The sequence below is a fragment of the Trichosporon asahii genome (assembly GCF_000293215.1).
Source record: "Trichosporon asahii var. asahii CBS 2479 unplaced genomic scaffold scaffold00070, whole genome shotgun sequence".
In the NCBI taxonomy this organism is placed as follows: domain Eukaryota; kingdom Fungi; phylum Basidiomycota; class Tremellomycetes; order Trichosporonales; family Trichosporonaceae; genus Trichosporon; species Trichosporon asahii.
This window is the reverse complement of record NW_014040855.1, coordinates 2,613,009-2,634,347: the sequence shown is the minus strand read 5'-3', so window position 1 is coordinate 2,634,347 and position 21,339 is coordinate 2,613,009. Positions and strand designations below refer to the sequence as shown.

The window sequence follows — 21,339 nt, the reverse complement described above, 5'->3', positions numbered from 1 at the left end:
AGGGTCGGCGGCCCGCTTGATTGCTGTTGGACCCCCGCTTCGAGGCGTACGCCCGCATACCGTTTCTGCCATGGGGGGCAGACACCGCGGGGCAGTTCAGGGAGCAGCGAGAGGGCGTTTGTTATCTGACGATGGCAGGCGTGATCGAGCATGCCATGGTGTGCTGGATGTGTTCTGGGCGACGCTGGAATCGGAGTTGCGATCGGCGGACGGAACGGATGGAAGAGGGCAAGGTACTGACGCGTTGAGCAAAGTCGATGGGCGGGCAAGGCCGTCCGATGCATGCGCCCGCAGTGCGTGGGAAGCAGAGCACACAGACACGCGCGTCAGCATCCACACACCGAAGGACGCGCGCACGGGGCGCAGAAGACGTCCATCCAGTCGCGACCAAAAAAAAAGGGCCACGATCTCTTTGATTGCAAGGCACCAGTACTGAGCTTAATCTGGAAGTGTGGCTCTGCTCGTCCGCCTGGGGGGCCAGATGCATACTTGGGTGGGACCTGGGACCTGGAGACGACGCACGAGTGCAGCGCGGCAGTACCTCGCTTGAACGTCGTGCGATAACTGGACGTGGCTCCGCGCGGTGGTGGTACCTCTGTTTGCCTTCCCTGCCATTGGCCCATTGGTCCATGGTATGAGTCGCAGTCGACCCAGTCCCAGTCTGCCCAGGCTGTAGTGAGCTCGTCATGCAAGGTGTATGCCGGATTCGTACAGGGCGTGCTGCCTCCATGGCGTGATTGCCAATGCCATTGCTAGTCGATACCTCGCTGCGCCCTGAATTTGTCCACCCTCTGGGTCCTTCCCCTCCCACCGTACGGTGCATCCGCTCACTGATTGCGGCGGCAGGCGGGGAACGGCTCTCGCGGCTAGAATGCTGCCCGCTCTCCATCGTACCGAGTCTACCGAGTATACAAAAACCCGGCACCCTCCACGTCTCGACTTTTTCCCCATCCATCCTTTTACCACCAACTCACACAAAATGGCTGGTGCGATCAAGTCTGCCATTCTCGGTTACCCCCGGTGAGTACAAGCATAGTGCAGCGACTAGCGCAGAAGGAAGGAGTGGCGAGGCACAGCTTGCGCAGCGTGGCACCGGCTACCGACCCTAGCGAGCTCGCCGGCTGCCACACCCACACCCACCTCCACTCATCCACCTCCCCACGACTTCCTCTACTCCCTCCTTTCTCTTCCTCCAGCGCTCTCTCGCGACTCGCAAGAGCTTCTGCTGACTCCAATGCAGCGTGGGCACCAACCGTGCCGCCAAGAAGGCCATTGAGGGCTACTGGGCCGGCAAGATCTCCGAGCAGGAGCTCCAGGACGCCGCCAAGGCCATCCGCAAGGAGCGTTGGGAGTCCATCAAGAACGCTGGTGTTGACTACATCCCGAGCGGAGACTGGACTCTTTATGACTCGCTGCTCGACCACTCGTTCAACTTCAACGTTGTTCCCGAGCGTTTCGTCAAGCAGGGTCTCTCCCCTCTTGACACCTACTTCGCCATGGGCCGTGGTCGCCAGGACCGCGAGAAGGGCATCGACGTTGCCGCCAACGAGATGGGCAAGTTCTTCGACTCCAACTACCACATCGTCAAGGTCGACCACTCGCCCAACACCGAGTTCAAGCTCGCCCGCAACCAGTGGCTCGACGAGTACAAGGAGGCCAAGGACCTCGGCATCGAGACCCGCCCTGTCGCCTTCGGCCCCATCACCTACCTTGCCCTTGTCCGCAAGTCCCGTGACGCCCCCGCCGACTTCAAGCCCCTCGACCTCCTCGACAAGCTCATCCCCGTCTACGTTGAGCTCCTCAAGTCGCTGAAGGAGGCTGGCGCCAAGGAGGTCCAGCTTGACGAGCCCATCCTCGTCACCGACGCCGCTGAGCAGTGGGGTGACCTCTACAAGAAGGCCTACTCTGCCCTCGCCGAGGTCGGCCTCCCCATCACCCTCACCACCGCCTACGGCCGCGTTGGCAAGTCCATTGACTTCATCAACGACCTCCCCATCTCTGCCTTCCACATCGACGTCAACCGTGAGCCCGGACAGGTCGACGAGGTCATCTCCAAGATCAAGGACTCCAAGATCATCCTCGAGCTTGGTCTCATCTCTGGCCGTAACATCTGGAAGAACGACCTCAAGGCCTCCAAGGAGATTGCCGACAAGGCCGTCTCTGAGCTCGGCGCCGACCGCGTCCGCATCTCGACCTCGTCGTCGCTCCTCCACACCCCCCTCACCCTCAAGGTCGAGACCAAGCTCACCCCCGAGCAGGTTTCGTGGCTCTCGTTCGCCGACGAGAAGTGCGCCGAGGTCGCTGCCCTCGCTGCCGCTCTCAACGGTGAGGAGACCGAGATCTACAAGCAGAACGGCAAGGACATTGAGTCTCGTCGCGAGTTCGAGCGCAAGTCCGACCCCGCTGTCCGTGACCGTGTCGCTGCCATCAAGGAGGAGGACCTGAAGCGCAAGAACCCCTTCCCCGTCCGTCGCGAGGCCCAGCAGAAGAAGCTCAACCTCCCCAAGTTCCCCACCACCACCATCGGCTCCTTCCCCCAGACCAAGGAGATCCGTGTCGCTCGTGCCAAGTTCGGCAAGGGTGACCTCACCAAGGAGCAGTACGAGACTGCCATGGAGAACGAGATCAAGAACGTCGTCGACATCCAGGAGCGCCTCGACCTCGACCTCCTCGTCCACGGTGAGCCCGAGCGTAACGACATGGTCCAGTACTTCGGCGAGCAGCTCAACGGCTTCATCTTCACCCAGCTCGGTTGGGTTCAGTCTTACGGCTCGCGTTACGTCCGTCCCCCCATCGTTGTCTCGGACGTCTCGCGCCCCGAGCCCATGACCGTCCGCTGGTCGTCGTACGCCCAGTCGGTCTCCAAGAAGCCCATGAAGGGCATGCTTACCGGCCCCGTTACCATCCTCAACTGGTCGTTCCCCCGTGCCGACATCTCCAAGGAGGTCCAGGCCAAGCAGCTCGCTCTTGCCCTCCGCGACGAGGTCGTCGACCTCGCCAACGCCGGCATCTCGGCCATCCAGGTCGACGAGCCCGCTATCCGTGAGGGTCTTCCCCTCCGCAAGGAGGACTGGGACAACTACCTCAAGTGGGCTGTTGACTCGTTCCGTCTCTCCACCTCGGGTGTTGAGGACGAGACCCAGATCCACTCGCACTTCTGCTACTCCGACTTCGGAGACATCTTCCCCCACATCCAGCGCCTCGACGCCGACGTCATCTCGATTGAGGCTTCCAAGGCCGACCTTAAGCTCCTCCAGACCTTCGCTGAGCACGGCTACTCGAACGAGATCGGCCCCGGTGTCTACGACATCCACTCGCCCCGTGTCCCCTCGCAGCAGGAGATCCAGGACCGCCTCGTCGAGTTCGCCAAGGTCATCAACCCCGACCTCCTCGTTGTCAACCCCGACTGTGGTCTTAAGACCCGTGCCTGGAAGGAGACTGAGGAGTCGCTCACCAACCTCGTTGCGGCCGCCAAGTGGGCCCGCGAGAACATCAAGGCCCAGTAAGCGGTGCCGCCTAAAAAGTGACTGCCAAACGACAAGTGCAGGACACCATAAGTTTCATCTATTGCATAGGGTTTCAACCCCCCCTCATTCCATCATGTGATACCCCCTCACTCTCCATCCAATCATCCTTGTGTGTCATTATGCCGCGTTGTGTCGTTAAGCGTCAAGAAAGGCGAAAACTTAAATAGTAGTAGTAGCAGTATTTAAAATATGAAAGCCTGTTCAACCGGCACGATCATTGACAGCACCGACGCAAGCGCAGAGGTTCTGAACAGAGCAGCGAGAAATCCCTATGAACTAACAAGAGCAGCGAGAAGCACGAGGAAGGCAAGCGTGAGGAAGACCAACTTCGCCAAGAGACGGGATACAGGAATGGTTGACATTCCGGTTGACTGGACTGAGGTGGAGGTGGAGGAAGGCCACCCAAACGCGTCGAAATGACGAAAGTCGCGTCAACTTCTTCAACCACTCACTTTGCCATGTCGACATGTCCTTTGCCTCTTTCCCAGCCGAGCAACTGGGATTGACAGCAGAACAGGAACGGCAATGTTCCCGTGGTGAGTGTACGCTAACGAGTTTGCTCGCACCATCTTCCTCCCTCCGACCGTCCGAACGATACGCAATCAGCTCCACAGAGCACGCACAGCGATGTAGCTGACCTCAGCTCGCATCTCGACAGCGTCCGATATCCTGCTCGTGTCCAAGTCTGATCTCGCACGCAAGTTTGGCCGTGGCATCGATGCGGAGAAGACGGCACAGGGGTTGATCGATGCGGCGAACAAGGCGTTGATGCCGAAAGCGAGGAAGGCGAGCGAGATGCCTAAGCCAGACGAGGTGCGGATAGAGGGCACACCGTTCTCCTGCCGGGTAGGCGGGATTACGGAGATTGTAGGCGAGAGGTGAGTGCTCTCCTCACGCCTGTGCTCCATGCACAAGCTGCGTTGATGTGCCACAGGAGCTGACCCCAGCGCGGCGGGCAAGTCGCACCTGACTCTCTCTCTGGCCCTCTCGGCGCAGCTCCCAGCTCTATCTACGTCGCCTGGGAGCGTGCTCGTCTTGACGTCTGAGCGGCCACTGGCGACCACACGTTTGATGGAGATGGGCGAGGCGATGCTCGCTCGGCATCCTGATCCGGCGAACCCCACCCTGGACGAGATGCTGGACAACGTGGAGACCTCTCCCGTCGCGGACGCAGACAGTCTGGAGCACTGTCTCAGCTTTTTCCTGCCCCCGCTCCTGGCGTCAAGGCGAACGACAGAAGGCTCAGCGCTGCTGGGTGAGGACATCAAGCCGAAGGAAGACATCCCAGAGGCCAGCGCCATCGACGGAGTCAACGGCGCCAGTACGCGGAAGAAGGCCAAGCCCCCGGTCCGTCTCCTGATTCTTGACAGTCTCGCGGCCCTCCTTCGTTCCGAGACATCGCTGTCGGGTGGTGGGCTAGTCCAGCGCTCGCGCCGGCTCTGCTCCCTCTCTGACCGGCTCAAAGCCCTCGCGCTCGAGTATCACCTCGCCATCGTGGTCGTGAACCAGGTCTCAGACGTTTTCATCGGAGAGCAACCCAAGGCGGGCCCGGAGATGCTCTACGCCGCGCAGGCGAGGCACTTCAATGGCCAGTCCGCGGGGGGGAGGAAGGAGGCAGCACTGGGCATCGTATGGGCCAACTGTGTGAACACACGGATCATGCTGGCGCGAACGGGGCGCAGGAAGGTCATCACGTTATCTGATCTGTTTCCCGATGCTCAAGACTCGAGGAAACGGAAACGAGTCGATACACCTGCCGAGCCTCAGCAACAGGGTCGGGAGAGGCAGCACGAAGCGGAGGGTGTCGGAGTGCAACTGGGCGAGGAACCGAGCCTGATCCGGCGGATCCACCAGGTTTTCTCGGCCTATGGGCCGCCGGGGAGTGCCGACTTCATCCTAGCGAAGAGCGGAGTGCACGTCCTCTCCGGCAGCTACAGGGTGGTCGACCTGGGACCGGCGCTGAGGCGGCGTGCAGCGCGCAATGCCCCGCCCATAGAGGGAGGTACGCCAGAAGAAACGCAGGGCACGCCGGAAGGCACGCAGGCGGGCGAGTATGAGCTGGGCGACCTGCCCGAGGATTTCTGGGACGACGAGCTGGACGTGGGCGTTGTGGACTAAATTCTTGTTGTAATGTATATTTCTGCTTGCTGCGTCCTCTCTTCTCGTCAGTTTGCACCATACTTGGCATACTTGGTCAGTGCTTCGTCGGTCAGTCGACGGTGGTTCGGTTGTGGAGAGTAGAGTGGAAAACTTCTTCAGATCATGGCATCCCAACTATTACTTCTTAGAGACCAGCAGCGTAGAGCTTGCGGCACTCGACGACCGAGGTGTAGACGACACCGCCGATGAGGCCGAGCATGGAGATGGAGCCGAGCACGGCCGGGCCCGCGTTACGCTTCTCAGCCTTGCCGGTCGAGTAGTTGATCTGGGCGTTAGCCTGATTGCTCTGTCTTTCATCCTGTATCCATCCTGCCGATACCAGCCCGGCTGATGGGTGACAGCCGGCTCAAGCAAGTACGGGGGTTGAAGAGGAGTGAAGGGAACACGCTCACATACCACTGCGTGGCATGCTCGCTATCATCACTCACGGTGTAGAAGATACGACCAAAGACCCAGGAGAGCGCACCGGCCGTGGCGGCCTTGGGGTGGAAGAGACCCAGGTACGCCGTCGCGGCGAGCACGAAGGGGACGCTCTCGAGCGTGTTCTGGTGCGCGCGCTGGGCACAGTTGAACTGCTGTGGGAGGTGTCAGCGATCCGTCAAACCATCGTCAAGCCGCAGCGCAGGAGTCTTGACACCAGAGAGAGCGTCCAGCTCTGGACACCACACCCCGCGCTTCGCGCTCCGCATTGGGCCGCCTGAGCACACAGAGCTGGCGTCGCTCGCTTCGCTCGCTCGCCCACCCGCACTCACCATCTTCTTGGGGTCCGTGGCCGCCTCAGCCTCGGAAGCGTAAACGGCAGGGTACTTGACCTTGGCGGCGATGCGGTGCCTCACGACATTGATGAACTGGTAGAGCTGATCGTCAGCATGGCTCTGGAGGATGCATGACACTCCGGCTGGGTAGTGCGAGTTGACCGAAGACGATCGGGCCCACCGACGTCATAGTCTACTCACGTTCAGCAGCAGGACGGCCGAGACACCAGCACCGACGAGGGGGTAGTTGGCAGGGAGGACGAAGGCGTGGCCGACAGTGGTCATGATGGTCTGTTTTGGATGCAGGTGCCGGTGTGCAGGTGGATAGCAGAAGGAGAGCTAGGAGGGAGTTGTTGACCGCCGGGTACCGGCTTTATATTTCGAGAGGTAGGAACCCATGAATCCATGAAGCTAACGCCACGGTCATGGCTACGGCCCGCGGCCCGCCAGCTGGCCCGTACAGTGACCGTCGGCCATGCCCGGCCAAGCGCCTGACGCGCCAGTCCTGACGGGTCTGGTGGGCCCTGCGGGGGGTCGCCCTTCGGAATCGCGGCTTCCCATCGCCGCTGCTCTGGCGCTTGCGGACTCACCGTCACCGTCGGCGTCAGCTGCCCCACAGCGCGATGAACGACTCGCGTCGCGTCGTGTATATAGACTGGTCGAAGCGCTTAAGCACTTGCTCTCCAGCGTCTGGATCTGGAGGCTATGGCTACGTCATACTGTGACACACAGTTACACTGACCTTGGTTTGCCGGTGTGGACCGTCAGCTCGTCAGTCCGCGGACTCAGTTAGCACACAACGATGCGAAGAGAGCAACAGCAGCATTCCATATCTCGCATCCGTAAGTCTCGAAGAGGGGGGGGAGATCAGATCGATAGCGATAAGCAAGGGTAGCCGGGTCCGAGGAATGCCGCAACGTCAGCTTGTCAGGCTCACTTCTGCTCCCGTGCCAGCCTCATCCGCCCCAGGTGGAGGCATGACGTCCACCTCCTTCCTCGTCGCCTCACGCTCGCTACGCTCGATTCCCGACACAACCGCCAGTTAATTTCGGCCGCCAGCTCGCAACGCATGAATCTCAAGCTCCGGCAGGCCATCCCCGGCCGCCCGCGGGGGGACTCGACCTGCCCCATTGCTGGCGTCAATGCGGACGGCGTTGCCTTTGTGAGTCTGCTGATGTCCGGGTCGTCCCGAGGAAGGTCTTGGCTGGGACGATCCGGCGCAGGCTGCGGCGCAGCAGGCGCTCTCAAGCTATGCAAATTGAGTAAGCTAACAGCAGGTGTACCCCAGCTCCACTAATGTGGTCCTCGTTGACCAGGAAGGCCAGCTGAAGCACACGCTGTCGCTGTGGGATGCGCTGCCCCACCGTGCTGGGCCGAGTGGGAGCCGAGACGTAAAGGGGGTGGTCGCGCGAGATGACATGGTGAGTACTCTCGCAGCTTCTTCCTCTATTTTCCAGCTGACATCAGATCGTGGCCTGGTCCGGCATCCACGTCGTGCTGTGGAACTACACAGACAAGTGGGTGCAGCATTCCCACGTCGTCGCATCAGCGCCGATCGCAAGTCTGGATTACGCCAACGGTTCGTGTACCTTCCTTACCACAACTAATGGTGGCAGGAATGGCAGTCCTCGGAACACAGAAGGGCGTCGAAGTGTGGCAAATGGACCCGAAGGCGGACATTGTCGTGTGGGACCGCCTCGCTCGCTGGCCGACCGCCGCCGACCCCCTCGTCGCCGTGCACGTCTCCAAGTCCCATGTCGCGTGGCGCTTCGCCGGCGGACGCAGCGCATACATCCAGGCGCTGAACCGGAAGGGCACAGTCGGCGACGCCCAGGAGCTGAGGCAGCCGCGCGAGATCGAGTGGCTCGGCTTCCGCTCCGTCGCTAGGTGAGCTGTTGCAAGCGCGGATGAGCTGACATCAGCGGCGACGCGCAGCTGTATATCACGACCGTGAATGCCGTGCTGCGCATCTATGCCCCCGTGCTCGACGACCCGTCGTGGTTCCAGCTCCTGCACGCTATGGACCACAGAGCGTTCGCGCACGAGGGAAGCAAGGGCAAGTGCTCGCGCGTGGGCACGATCTGGGTTCCGGACGCGGCAACGTTGAAGGTGGCGGCGACGGCAGCACTGCAGCACGCGCGCGCAAAGCGAGTCATCCTGGATGCCGAGCCAGCCAAGGCGCTCGAGCTCCTCGAGTGTAACGAGATGGACGTCGCGGTCTGGTTCGGGCCGGACGGGACGGTGTCTTTGCGCGCAATCCTCGTAAGTTGCTCCGGTGCCTTACCAAACTAATATCAGAACCTGGACCGCAAGCCGCCGACACTGATCCGATCTGAGGCGCTGGCAAGCATCAACGTTGGCTTCTCGGCCGGCTGGTCGGCGCAGGGCTGTCTGGTTTCAGACGCCGCGACGGATACGATCTTCCTCGGCTTCCCTCCGGTCGATGGCTTCAAGGACATCAGCACGCTGCGCCTGTCGCTCGTCAACGTCATGATGTCGGACGACCTGTCCCTGCAACCGACAAAGGAAAGGGATGCCGAGGCCATCAATGTGCTCATGTCCCAGGACATTGCGGAGTTTGTGCGCACGCCGAACGGCCGCGGCCTGCTCGCCATCGGTAAGGATGGCGAGGTCGGCACGTGGGAGAAGCGCAAGCTTGGCAATGTGCCGCATAACTCGATCACGACGCCGGCACTTGTCGGAAAGGGACAGTGGATGGCGCCGGCGTCGCCCATTGTGTATGCTATCTACGCTAAAGGTCGCGGCGTCGCTTCGTACTACAAGGATCCCGAGAGGGGTCCCGTTGTGGTGTTACAGCACCTCGACCCGGGAGACGGGACACCGACGGAACCGGTGCCAATGCCGAACTTCGACCCTAAGGAGGGCGACGAGATCAAGTTCCTCCTTGCTGTGTCGGACATCGATGACGGATACAGCCATCGAAGACGAAGGACGAGAAGAGCCGTCATCCTGGCTGTCGCCGAGAGCGGCGAGACGTGGGTGTGGCGCATTGACCCCGCCCCAACATCGCCACATACGGAGCTGTCACAGTCTCCCCTCGCCACTCCCTCCCGCTCAAGTCGTCGCTTCGATCACTCCCCCGACGCATCGCCGGTACAGGGAACGTCCACACTGTAAGTTGACAACATTCGTTCGTACAACTGACCTCAGAAACTCGGACTCGTACATCTACCGCAGCGAGAAGCCGATCGTGACGTTGATTTCAAACTCGACGCTGCCCATCGAGGGCGGGGGCAAGCCGCGCTTCGTGCTGCCTGTCGACCCGATGGGATGGCACCAGTCCACCGTCGATTGGGAGACCGACACGCCATTGCAAGACATGGTCGTGACGGTGACGGATGAGGGTGTGATTGAGTTCTGGACCCCGAAGCTCGGCCAGCACCTCGTTGGCCACCGCCGGTCCAAGGTCGATGGAAACGACCCCAACGCCGCTTGGACGCGCAGTAGCGTTGTGCGCACCGAGCGGAAGAATGTCATCAACGCGCGGTGTAGCAGTAGGAAGAAGACTGTACTGGGTAAGCTTTTCGCCCCTTGCCGAGCTGACGACAGTCTGTGAGCAGAGTGACGGCCAGCAAGAGATGACTATTTGGGACTCGGATGTGTCCGAGTTCTCCACTGGACTCGAGTTCGAGTGGGACGTGGGGTGAGCTGGCCGTTGAGCTCTAGCTGACGTCAGACACGACAATGTAATCCAAGATTTGGATTGGACGACAACGTCCGATCTGCAGTCCGTCCTCGCCGTCGGGTTCAAGCATCACGTCATCCTCGTTTGCGAGCAGCGCATGAACTACGATACTGTCATGCCCGGATGGGCGGCCTTCCTCACCATTGATCTGACCAAGTGAGTTTCCTGAGTGCGCTTGCAACTGACACCAGGTACACGAGTGTTCCGATAGCGGACTCGATCTGGATTGCCGGCGGCTCCCTCGCCGTTGCAACCGGTAACCAGATCTACGTCTTCAGCCGCTTCCTGGAGGCGAAGGACGACGATCACGAGGACACGCCCGAGGACATCTTCCAGCTTATAGCGCACGAGAACGGCCCGCTGTGGGACTACCAGCCGACGCAGCTCATGCAGTGCCTGCTGTGGGACAAGATCGATCTGGTCAAGCGTATCCTCATACAGCTGGATAAGGATCTGAAGTACTGCGAGGAGGAGGGCAAGCGTCGCCTCGTGTATCAGCGCCTCGATCCGCTCGAGTTCCACAGCACGAACGCCCCGCCTCAGGTCATCTCGAAGGCGTCGCGTCCGGACTACTCGGACCTCTTCTCGGTCACGCCTGCGATGGTACAGTGAGTTGCTCCAAGGTGGAACTGCTAACTCTCAGGGAGGAGTACGATGAGGAGTTCAGTCCAGCTCTCGTCACTGACCTCGTTGACCGTCTCGACGGACCGGTCATTATGCCGCTGACTGTCAACGAGAAGTCTTCGCTGGCGGCCCTGGCCCAGGCGACACTGGAGGTGGAGCGCTCAAGAAGATCGCTCGACATTTGCGGATTGCGCTACCTCATCTCGATCCGCATGTTCGTGAACCACGACCGCCTGTCTGGTCCCTCGGGTACGACGACGCCCGCACCGCAACGTGGTGGTGTCGAACTCCCGAACCAGCTCCGTCCCCGGCCCAAAATCAGCTTCCGCAACATCGTTTGGGCAACGCACTCCGAGTCGAACGAGGTGCTGCTTCAGGCCGCGACCGAAAGCTGCGAGAACGGCAAGATGCTGTGGCAGGACGCAAAACGACTCGGCGTTTTCCTCTGGCTCCGCTCGCCCGAGGCTGTCGTAAGTCACATCAGCTGCAAGCTGTCCTTCCGCCGAGCTGACAGACAGAAATCACAACTCGAGGTCGTCGCGCGCAACGAGTTCATGTCCTCTGAGGACCGGGATCCCATCGGGTGCTCGCTCTTCTTCTTCGCGCTTGGCAAGAAGCAGGTCGTCCATGGTCTCTGGCGCCAAGCTCCAGGTCACCCGGAACAGGCGATGATGCTCAAGTTCCTCGCGAACGACTTCAACCTTCCGCGCTGGAAGACGGCGGCCATGAAGAACGCCTATGCTCTCCTCAGCAAGAAGCGTTTCCGTAAGTGATCTTCTTCCAGCTGAAACAAGTCGCTTAGTAGCTGACAACAGTGTACGCCGCAGCGTTCTTCATGCTGGCAGGCGCTACCAAGGATGCCATGTCGGTGTGCCTCCGCCAGCTGAACGACTGGCAACTCGCTCTGCTCCTTGCGCGTGTTACTGAGAACGGGACGGATGGACCACTTTACCGCTGGGTGCTGGAGGACACTGTGCTCCCCCTCGCCTTCGGTGGAGGTCACCGCTGGCTCGGCAGCTGGACGCTATGGATGTTGAAGCGCCGTGACCTGGCAGTTCGCGTGCTAATCGTAAGTTGGTCAATTGAGTTGTGTGCTAACTGTCAGTCCCCAATCGACGAAGTCGCGAATGCTTGGGCCAAGTCTAACCCGGACAGCCCGAAGATGGAGGTCGGTAACCCAGACAACGACGACCCGTCACTGCTTTTGCTGTTCCAGCACTTGAAGGCGAAGACACTGCAAACCGCGAAGGGCACGTCCGAGGTCCCGGCTAAGCTCGAGTTCGACTTTGTACTGCACAATGCTCGCGTCTTCTGTCGCATGGGTAAGCTCCGCAGTCCTCCTGCAAGCTAACATCAGGCTGCCACCCGCTAGGCCTCGACCTGCTGCGCTCGTGGTCGTTCGCGCGCCCGACGTTCCCCAAGCGCCGCCGTCCCTCCACGTCTCCAACAAGGAGCATGCACCCGACGAGCCAGCGGCGCGAGTCGTTCCTTCTCACATCCAAACGGCCCGAGAAGACGATGCTCATGGACATGGACCCGCTCGAGGAGAGCGGTACCGAGCCGCCAACAGAGGCGCCCACGCGCGTCCCATCACCCACGCCTCCGGCCATGAACGACTTCTTCTCCAACTTCTCGCTCGGCGACCCGCCCAAGAAGGCGAACGGAAACGGCCCGTCGCCGCTCAGCAAGGAGGTCGCGAGCCCCGGCACGATCAGTCCCAAGGCTCCCGATACGCCCGATGGCAAGGGCGAGAAGAAGGACACGGACGGGGGCAAGGGAGAGGACAAGAAGAAGGACGAGACGAAGGCCGAGGACGGACTGCCACCTGCTCAGAGCCCGAAGAAGAAGGTCGGAAACCTCATGAAGGAGCTCCGGAACGATGTGCAGCAGGGCGCGATGGAGTTCAACATGGACAACTTCTTCTGATTAACGCTAATGCATATCTTAATCCTATGCTGTTGTCTTCGCTACTCGTTGTTCTGAGTTCCGGCATCCATTGTGGTATTGTGGTGCTTGGTATCCACCTCAATGACTTGCTGAGACCAAACTGACTGAGGGGCTGCTTCACTTCTTGCCAAAAGGCAGCGACTTCCACTTGGACGAGCTTCCCTCTCCACTCTCCCTAGCCTGCTGCTTACGCCACTTGTCGAGGTTTTTCCCCTCCATAGCCTTCTCAGCCTTCCTGACCTCATTTTTGCGTTTGAGCTTCGCCTTCACGTTCCAGCGAGACTTCTGTCCACCCTCGCCATCCCACCTTCCATCCTGGCCTCCACCATAGCTATCTCCAAAGGGGGCGGCGTAGTACTCGTCAACGGGGGCTCGGGCGCCAATCTGCGCCGTTTGCTGGGCATAGAGCGCGCAGCGCTCCTCGTACCCGTAGTCCTCCGTCGAGCCGATTGCGGCCCAGCCAGATGCCTCGCTGGCCGAGAAGCTGCGGGAGGGTCCGACGTGCAGGACTTCCTTGGTTGTTGGGGGCGAGGGCGTGCGTCGAGGCTGAGGAGGGGGTTCGGCGCGGGTGAGCTCGCGCAGACGCTCGGGGTTGATGAGGTAGGGCGGGAGGTTGTTGGGGCTCATGTTTAGGTGTAATGGGCAGTCGAAGCGATGTTTGGCGCTTCAGGTGGTTCGAACGATGTTGAGCGTTGCTGTAGAAAGGGACATGATACGACAACTAGGACAACGGTTTATGTACCTTCGGAATGGACGCTCGTGTTTGTACGGTGCAAACGGGGCGAGAGTGCAGCACACTGGCGCACATGTGCGACGTTGCAAAGCAGTGGTTGTCCAACACTCCAGATGTGTGCGCCACACACGACGACCGGTGTCCTCTTGATCGTCACACCTACCTGTACTGCGCTGCTTAAGGTTGCATTACGAACACGAAGCTGAACTGTACAGAGGAAGCAGACATCTTACTGCCCTTTCATGCATCCGAACGCATTGCCGCCTCCCGTAACCTGCCGGAAGTGTGGCGGATTATGGCGTTTGCGAGTCTAGTTCATCATGTCACAGCAGCCGCCACCTGCAACGTCGCGCTTCCTAGGGGCCTGTTCACGTCCATCATAGACTTCATATTGCCTTGCATGTCTCCAAATCTACCTTGGTCATCTGCAACGCCTGCTTTATGCGTTTCGGAGGCCTATCCTCTCACGACTGAGAATTTGCTCAACGGTACAACACCGAAGCCGCCCGCTCACCATCAACAGCTCCTACGGCACCTCTTCGCTAGTATATCGGTTAGTATAATCGCCTCTCAAGTCCGAGAGATTGCTTCGGCAGTGCGCGATAGAGCAGGGTTCGACTCCCTGGCGGAGAATTCTTTTGGCTACTGAACGTCGGAGGATGCTGGCAAGGGTTGGGCAGCTTGGTGGGAGGAATGGAAAGCATTGTGGCGGCGGCGGTAGAGCGTAGTGGTCAGAGGAACCCTCGATGAGCTGTTATCTGGTCAGCTGCCACGGAAAGCTGTCTGGTGGGCAGGGAACAGCTTCTCGAAAGGGTGCGGAGCAGCAGCACAGCGAGGAGGAGTGTGAGCATGCACTCGCCAGTGCGGCATCTCCAACATTGTGGGTGTAGTTTTGGGCCGAGGATGGCTCACGATCCCCTTATCATTCAGGACTGCCCACCCGAGGCGTCCCTTCGTCTCTTGCGGGAAATGCTGATGCTTGGCCAGCTTGAGAGCTTCGAATATTCCACTCACACCCGGCGTTGAGATGGTAGACGGTGGTGGTCGCAGTATCCAGCGGTAGATGCCCCTCTTAGCTCAGCTCAGACACGAGGTTATCAGCACTAGTACCACAGGATCACGTGACTGCGGCGAACCACGCAGATTCTCCCCACGAAGAAGCAAACATCGTCTCTTCCTGTTCGTATAACGGCTAGTATGCTCGCTTGTCATGACAGACCGCGGGAGATCGGAGTTCGATTCTCCGACAGGAAGCTCTTCTCTTTTGGACCCTTCCTATGCATCGGACGCAAGGTCTGACATATGTTTTTGGGTGTTGGTGTTGGCGGCCGAAGTATCCCTTGTGGCTGCGTAGTTTGGGCGGGTAGGCGGAACACGGAGTCCGGAGGTCTGTCGTTACTGCTGGGCGGTCGACGAGATCAAGGTGCGGCTCTTGAAGTCCCGTCCGCGGACGATGAGCCATACACTCCACCTCCTTCCGCACATGAGACCTTCAGCGGCCTTCCACTTTCCTCAAGGGCGTCTTCCGCCAGCGAGCGGACAGTATAGACTCGCTGGCAAAGTGCCCGACGTCATGAACGCAGTTTCGATCGGCTCGGTATGCTGGAAGTAGCGCTACTGTCAGTGGCTTGCGCGACGGTTCCTTCGGACTTCGGGTTCGCAGAAGGAAGGCGACTCAGCCCTTTAGCTTCACCGTTCGCTAACTGCTCCAGGTGACGTACTCTCGATGTGGCCATTTGCCCGGCTGAGTTCGAAGTGAACTCATCCGTGAGGCGCTGCCTCGCCCTCAAGGGTCAAAGAGGAACACATGGCTAGAGCAGGGGCAGCATTCAGCAGGGAGTAGAAGGGGCCAGTTTGCCGCGGTGTCTGTGTTCTCGTAATGGCAGCGTTCATGGAGCACCCTCGGGACACGTGAATTGAGAGCGAGTTTTCGGCAAGTTCTTCAAGTGCAGTCGGCACATTCTCGCCGACTCTCGGCAGGGCCGGCGAGGTCTTGAATATCCGCAGACATGAAGGTGAGCGGGAAGGCGATGGTGACTACCCTTAAGCTCTTTGCCCGGCAGGGATGGCAATGTGGTCCTTTGCCCTAGGTGCGGGCAGCATTCGCCGCCGTCTTGGGTTGATGGCGGTGCGGACTTCCAAGTCCGTCAACCCGCTTCCTCTATCAGATTTGTCCACAACAACTTCTTCTGAAGGCAGCGCGCTCCTGCTGGTTCCATTGAGTCCTTCGTTTGCGAACAGAGAAGAGCTGTGCGCTCGGCTTCGTGCTCTCGAGAAGATTGAGCAACGAGTAAGACCGCGGAGGCCACAGCGCTCTCATCAGCTTTCGAGCATTGCCTCGTTATATCAGTCGGTAGATAGTGTGACTCTTACGCAACAAGCCGATTGATCACACAGTCATGGGTTCGAGCCCCATACGAGGCTTCCTTTTTCGCATTCTGAGCTCCTAGGATACGTGCAGAGGTTGCAGAACAGCGACAGTGATTCGCGGGGTCGCGTGAGGTCGAACTTTTTCGTGGTGCAGTGTCGCCCTCCACCGGACTTCTGCCGACTTGTGAATTTACCCTGCGGAAGCAGAAAGCCTTTGCTATTCAGTCCATTCAGTCTGCAGACCGCACGCGATAGACTCTGGGCCCGATATTAAGGCCCGGTCCGGCACAAGCTGAGGTGGGTGGCTTCAAGCCAGCCGCGGCAGAATTCATTCTGCCTGCCATGTTCACCGAGCACTCCCCGGGCATACAATGTAACTCGGCCAAAGGTGACTGACGCCCAGATCGCCCTTCTGCGGGCAGCGGTATGTGGGCATCAAAGGCTTGTTCAACTGGCCAATCCCAGCTGGCCCACAGGATATAGACCTATGGCCGGCGGAGCGATCCAGATCCTGCTCAGGCTTCTGCGAGCAACCCGTGCATCTCGTACTGCCCACATCGATGGAGTGTGCAATGTTCCACTGTGCGGGAGTACGACGAGCATCAATCAAGCTTACTCGACCCTGCAACTGATCGACAAGAGAATAAGAGAGCAGTCGGACGCGAAGTGGCTTCCGAAGAACATTCCTAGCGCACAGATTGCTGTGCGGCAATGTCAATTGCAGCGAGATGTGCCGCGTTCTGTGGCTGGAGGAGACCTAGCGTGCTCAGATGCAGTCAGCTGGCCTAGCTAGGACCTGCCTCGGCACGGCTTGCTTTCCCAGACAATCCGCTCACGGCGGCCGGAGTGACAACCACGTTCGGGCTACTCGCAGGCTACACGAAGTGGGGTCGCGCTACGGCTGCTGGCTGGTGACAAGTGCTGGGTGTGTTTCAGATTGAGTGCTCGTGGTCTGTCTACGTGTGCTGTCATTGTGCATCTTGGAGCGGGAGATACCGGTACTAACGGCCTCCATCGCCTGTAAATGCCGCGAACACCTCACTGCATGTGAGAGGTCGGAAGCAAGGACAACGAGAAGGTGTGGAATGCAAGTGGGTGGGTGTACAGCACTCCGAAGCGCGCGAACACGGGAACCAGGCGGCGGCCGAACCAGCTGGAGCTGGGCGGGTTGGTTGCCGCAGCTGCGAGACACACCAGCGGACCGTACTTCTACTATATGCGCTCGATGTGATGCATGACAGGTTCAGGAAGGCGGGTTCTGCAATCCTCGCAAGGAAGTGGAGAGCCCTTGATCACCCTGGGGGGACACCTGAAGATGCCTGAGGCCGGGATGGAGATGTGGGTCTACCTGACTCCGACCTGACACGGCCCTTCCGGCGAATCTTGGGCCACCGAGGGCACGTTCAAGACGAGTCTGGGACGCGCTCTCGAGCCAGCCTCAGATGCACACACACGCTAGTACGGCCCTCAGGGGTCTAACCATCTGCTCGGCTCTGCCTCACACGCCCTCCCTCCTTTGAGGGCTTGACCGAAGGCAAAGGGTCGTCTGGATGCTTTACGTACCGATGACCGCATGCACGGCGCGCGCGGTGTGTTACCGTCATGCGAGCTTGCTCCCCGTTGACGCGTCAGCACGTTGTTGCTTGGGCTCCGGAATGTCGGCATCACCACCTTGGCGAACATCAGGCTGCGGGGGCACCAGGTCGGACAGAGGTCTTCCAGAGCTTGACACAGAAGAAAGCAAGGGCGGCGAGCATCCCGTCACCTTGCTCCTCACCGAACGCCATCGCGAAGCTCCGAAACTGCTGAAATGCACAGCCCACACTGGCTGACGTTCCGCCCACCCCAAAACAATTGACATCCTTGCTTTGCTAGAGACGTCATCGTTCTCCGCTGCACGGGCAGGCTTGGCTGTGGTCAGCCCGCCGATCGCTGTGGCGGCGGCGGCGTCTCACGATGTCGGGAGCACATGTCTGCGTCGACATGTGCTCTGTAGAGGGTACTAGGTCAAGGGCACAACGCCAGCTGGACCGCGGGTAGTGCAGGTGCATTGTATTGTTTGCCGAGGCAGACGAACCCAAGAGCGTATTGGTCTTCACAGGCTGATACCGGAGAGTGATCAAGTTTAGTCTGTTGAGTCTCCACAGACCTGGACGTCTACGGAGCAAAACTTGCGCTATCTCGAGCTAAATTTGCGTAGTGTCCGTCAGATTACATCCTGCGAATGTGTGAAGAGCGGATCAAGCGGGGCGGTCCGCTCTGGATCTATGGATATATTGAAGCATTCCGTTCGGCGTGTAGGGCAATGTCTGAAGGAGACTGGGGACTGATGGGGATGGAGGGGCTTGATGCATTTCGGTGATGCTAGCGTGTTTGAGGTTTCCATTCAGTCTTGCGCTCATAGTTGACCTGCCAGTTTCGGAGACTCAGGGGTGACGGGGGACTCGCCGGACTCACGGCGGCAGTCCGACGCGGGCAACCGGTAACGCATGCATCACGTACAGCCGACTTTTGCAGTGTGCAACTGGCTGCTCATGCGGTGCAGAGAACTGAGGTGGGGGATGGATCTGTAAGGTATGCCTGTCAGGATCCGTCCCAGGATGTAGACATAACCTGGACCTGACCTGGACATGACCTGGGCACAAGCATGAGGGTGGCATGCCGGGTGGCTTGGAGGCGTCAATGTGTCCAAGATCGACGGTTGGACCTGGCAGAACCTGAGGGACCTGAAAGATGTTTGTCCCGTCTAGGCAGCCTGGGTGCGCGTGAAAGTGTTTTACAGCATCGTCATTTTATGCGGAAAGCCTAAGGAGAGTCAGGCTGAGGGTCCGGGGATTTTGACAAGACAGCATGCCCGCATGCGTGCAGCGTGCTCAGTTCCGCCGGCATCGGTTTCGCGCGGCCCATTCCGGCATATGGCAGGCAGCCTCTCCTGGTGACTTCCGGCTCAAGAGAGCTGGTGAGATCTCGAGCTTCCGCGAGCAGTCCCTAATTGCTGCGCAAAGCGGCCCCAGACATGCCTGATCCAACCTGGGCCGGCCCGGTCTGACCTTGCGCGCTCAGTCGAGCAAACAAAAGACTCGGGCTTGCCGTGCCTGGGCCACGGCCATCCTCAGGAAGTGGGTCAGGATGTTCCGGACGATAAGGATAATGAGGACATGGTTATTTCACTCAGGGTCGTCGAAGGCCTGAAGGCTTCCCGAACGTAATCAATGATCCAAGGGTGCACTTAGTGGCTCACTGAGTCCAGAGTCGATGTAGCTTGCAAGCCGGGGAACCGCTTACAGCCGTTGCGGCAACGAAGAGTGGTGGTGACTGACTGCTTTGCTCCTATCCTCAGACTTCCCGTGCCAGGACTTGTTCAGAAGGACTTCCCTTTACGAGACCGCGGCGGCATCTGCCCCCCCTTGCTGACACCTGTCCTTCGACTGCCGCTTCTGCATCCGATCCTCCAAACTTCTGCAAGGGTTCTGCCTTGGGCGGTGTTCGACTCAGGTGATCAGGTGGCTTATGTCCGGGGATTTTCTCCTCGGTTACGTCGTAGTCGTCTGGCTTGCCAAGGTGTGAGGGCCGCGAGCAGAGAGGGTCTGACGGCATGGGTCTCAAGCGTGCTCACCGGTCTGATCAACATGTGGGCTCTCTGACCCCTCTGTTTTCTTCGCCGTCGTCTGTGGGAATCAGTATATAGCTAAAGGGGAGACACACCTTTTCCTCTCCCCCAGCAAGCAAGTCTCTCGTTTTTCTTCATTCCTTTCCCTCGGCACTAGACTCCGGCACAGTCTTCGCCCTCACTCTCTTTACTTGTAGCCACCCCATCATGTTCACCAACCTCGTCGTTGCTGCCCTCGCGGCCAGCTCGGCCCACGCTGCCTCCTACATCGGCTGTAACAACCTGTTCGGCCTCGGCATCTCCGTCCCGACCTTCCCCAAGGCGACGGAGAAAGAGTGTCTCGACACCTGCAAGAACAGGGGTGAATCCTACGGCTTCTACCAGGCGTCGACCAACTGGTGTTTCTGTTCGGTCGACTCGTCGGCGTCCCGCGCTGTTGTCGGCCCCGGCAACAAGGACCAGTGCAGCGATTTCCGTGCCTATGCCCTCAAGACGACTTTTGACGATGTCACCTGCTCTGACAACCTCGCCCGTGACGCGCGCGACAGCGGTCTGTACAAGGGCGCTGATCTGTACCTCAACTCGTGCTACCAGGCCTGCAGGAAGGCCAAGTACGCCATCTTCCGCCCCCGTGGTGCTGGTTTCCTCGGCATCGACTACGAGTGCATGTGCGCCAACTACCCTCCCGTCACCTCTGGCGGTACCACGTGTGGCCGCAACAACTACTACATCCAGTCGCACACCCCCGGAGAGGCTGCTTCTGGTCTCGCCCGCCGTGCTGTTCACGAGCGCGCTGCTGCCGCCCAGGCCCTCCTCGATGCCAACCCGTTCTGCCCCGTCGGCTTCAAGCCCTGCCAGGTCTCGCCCAACGCCGACGACGGCTACGAGTGCCTCCGCACCGAGACTGAGCTCGAGTCTTGCGGTGGCTGCGTCTTCGGCGTCTACGGCGCTGAGAACACCAACTCCACCGGTGTTGACTGCACTGCTCTGCCTGGTGTCGACCGCACTAGCGTTTCGTGCAAGCTCGGACAGTGCCAGGTCTCCCGCTGCCGCCGCGGCTTCGCCCTCAGCAACGGCGTCTGCGAGCCCACCGCCTAAGCTCTGAGCACCCTAATGCAACCATCGAAAAGCCCCAGAGGCACATAAGCAGACAGCAGACCCACCATAGACTTATAATTGTATCTTCAGTGTACGCGTGAGGCCTTGAGCGGCCCGCCGATGTCATTCCATACGGACAGTGGTAATGGAAGTTTGCAGGCCAGTATGCCACACCTGGCAGGGCATGTGTTGTCAGTTTGCGCTTTGCGTCCGAACTACGCGTGCGCGTATCCGTCGCCGGCAGGTGTCCCATCAATCGACAAATTGAAGCTCCCGGTGCTTTCCGGGAGGGTGGAGTGAATTCACGCCCATTTAATGGGTGAGTAGTCAATTGTGCTATCACGACTAGATCATGGCCAGAGCACCCAAAAGCCCAGGTGAGTGCCTTGTGGCTTACTGGCCGTGCACCGCTGGCAATGCGGTATGTAGGCTGATGCCCGTCGTATTGGTCTGCTGTCCAGCTGTGTCTCGTTTCGTGCCTTGGATCTGGAGAGGATCCGCTGGGAGAGCATGAGTGCGGCCGCCGGATTGTTGTCTGCTGTTCTGCTGATTATCGAACATCCGCGGCAGTCAGATACTCACCCCACTGGCCCACCTCAACTATGGTCTCAACCTGCAGTGCCAGGCTCTCGTCTCGATGGAGCTACCCACCCTCGCTTGCATCGCAGCCGTCAGCCTGGAACCGTGGAGTTCGGCGTGTGGAGTCCGGGGTGTCTTCGGCCCCGTCCAGACTGAGGGATACTAAAGCGCGTAACGGACTGTGGTGAGCGTATCGATGCCCGCATGGTGGCCCGTGGGGCAGGCATGCA

The 21,339-nt window shown here is 59.7% G+C and overlaps 6 protein-coding genes and 3 non-coding genes across 9 annotated transcripts; 7 read left to right on the top strand and 2 right to left on the bottom strand.

The window, feature by feature from the left end:
- Positions 1–979: 979 nt before the first annotated feature.
- On the top strand, positions 980–3,557 carry A1Q1_04862 (5-methyltetrahydropteroyltriglutamate-homocysteine S-methyltransferase; the record flags this gene model as incomplete). Its single annotated transcript, XM_014323100.1, has 3 exons — positions 980–1,020; positions 1,241–3,502; positions 3,548–3,557. The coding sequence occupies 3 exons, from the start codon at positions 980–982 to the stop codon at positions 3,555–3,557; spliced, it is 2,313 nt and encodes a 770-aa protein (XP_014178575.1).
- Positions 3,558–3,993: 436 nt separating this feature from the next.
- On the top strand, positions 3,994–5,645 carry A1Q1_04861 (uncharacterized protein; the record flags this gene model as incomplete). The annotated part of the gene is made up of 4 exons (XM_014323099.1): positions 3,994–4,063; positions 4,186–4,340; positions 4,399–4,405; positions 4,462–5,645. The coding sequence occupies 4 exons, from the start codon at positions 3,994–3,996 to the stop codon at positions 5,643–5,645; spliced, it is 1,416 nt and encodes a 471-aa protein (XP_014178574.1).
- A 166-nt stretch (positions 5,646–5,811) lies between these two features.
- Positions 5,812–6,727, bottom strand: A1Q1_04860 (uncharacterized protein; the record flags this gene model as incomplete). The annotated part of the gene is made up of 4 exons (XM_014323098.1): positions 5,812–5,985; positions 6,116–6,262; positions 6,440–6,535; positions 6,644–6,727. 4 exons carry the CDS (start codon positions 6,725–6,727, stop codon positions 5,812–5,814), a joined length of 501 nt encoding a protein of 166 aa, XP_014178573.1.
- A 784-nt stretch (positions 6,728–7,511) lies between these two features.
- A1Q1_04859 (uncharacterized protein) lies at positions 7,512–12,698 on the top strand (the record flags this gene model as incomplete). Its single annotated transcript, XM_014323097.1, has 13 exons — positions 7,512–7,604; positions 7,717–7,863; positions 7,910–8,021; positions 8,068–8,329; positions 8,473–8,704; positions 8,756–9,576; positions 9,641–9,978; positions 10,130–10,304; positions 10,349–10,756; positions 10,816–11,242; positions 11,291–11,537; positions 11,600–12,094; positions 12,145–12,698. The coding sequence occupies 13 exons, from the start codon at positions 7,512–7,514 to the stop codon at positions 12,696–12,698; spliced, it is 4,311 nt and encodes a 1,436-aa protein (XP_014178572.1).
- Positions 12,699–12,836: 138 nt separating this feature from the next.
- On the bottom strand, positions 12,837–13,346 carry A1Q1_04858 (uncharacterized protein; the record flags this gene model as incomplete). Its single annotated transcript, XM_014323096.1, has 1 exon — positions 12,837–13,346. One exon carries the CDS (start codon positions 13,344–13,346, stop codon positions 12,837–12,839), a length of 510 nt encoding a protein of 169 aa, XP_014178571.1.
- Positions 13,347–13,988: 642 nt separating this feature from the next.
- On the top strand, positions 13,989–14,085 carry A1Q1_t501. The gene has a single exon. It is a non-coding gene; the product is annotated as a tRNA-Glu (tRNA).
- Positions 14,086–14,626: 541 nt separating this feature from the next.
- On the top strand, positions 14,627–14,706 carry A1Q1_t502. Its single transcript has one exon. It is a non-coding gene; the product is annotated as a tRNA-Asp (tRNA).
- A 1,081-nt stretch (positions 14,707–15,787) lies between these two features.
- A1Q1_t503 lies at positions 15,788–15,876 on the top strand. The gene has a single exon. It is a non-coding gene; the product is annotated as a tRNA-Lys (tRNA).
- Positions 15,877–19,639: 3,763 nt separating this feature from the next.
- Positions 19,640–20,530, top strand: A1Q1_04857 (delayed-type hypersensitivity antigen - related protein; the record flags this gene model as incomplete). The annotated part of the gene is made up of 1 exon (XM_014323095.1): positions 19,640–20,530. The coding sequence occupies one exon, from the start codon at positions 19,640–19,642 to the stop codon at positions 20,528–20,530; it is 891 nt and encodes a 296-aa protein (XP_014178570.1).
- Positions 20,531–21,339: the final 809 nt, after the last annotated feature.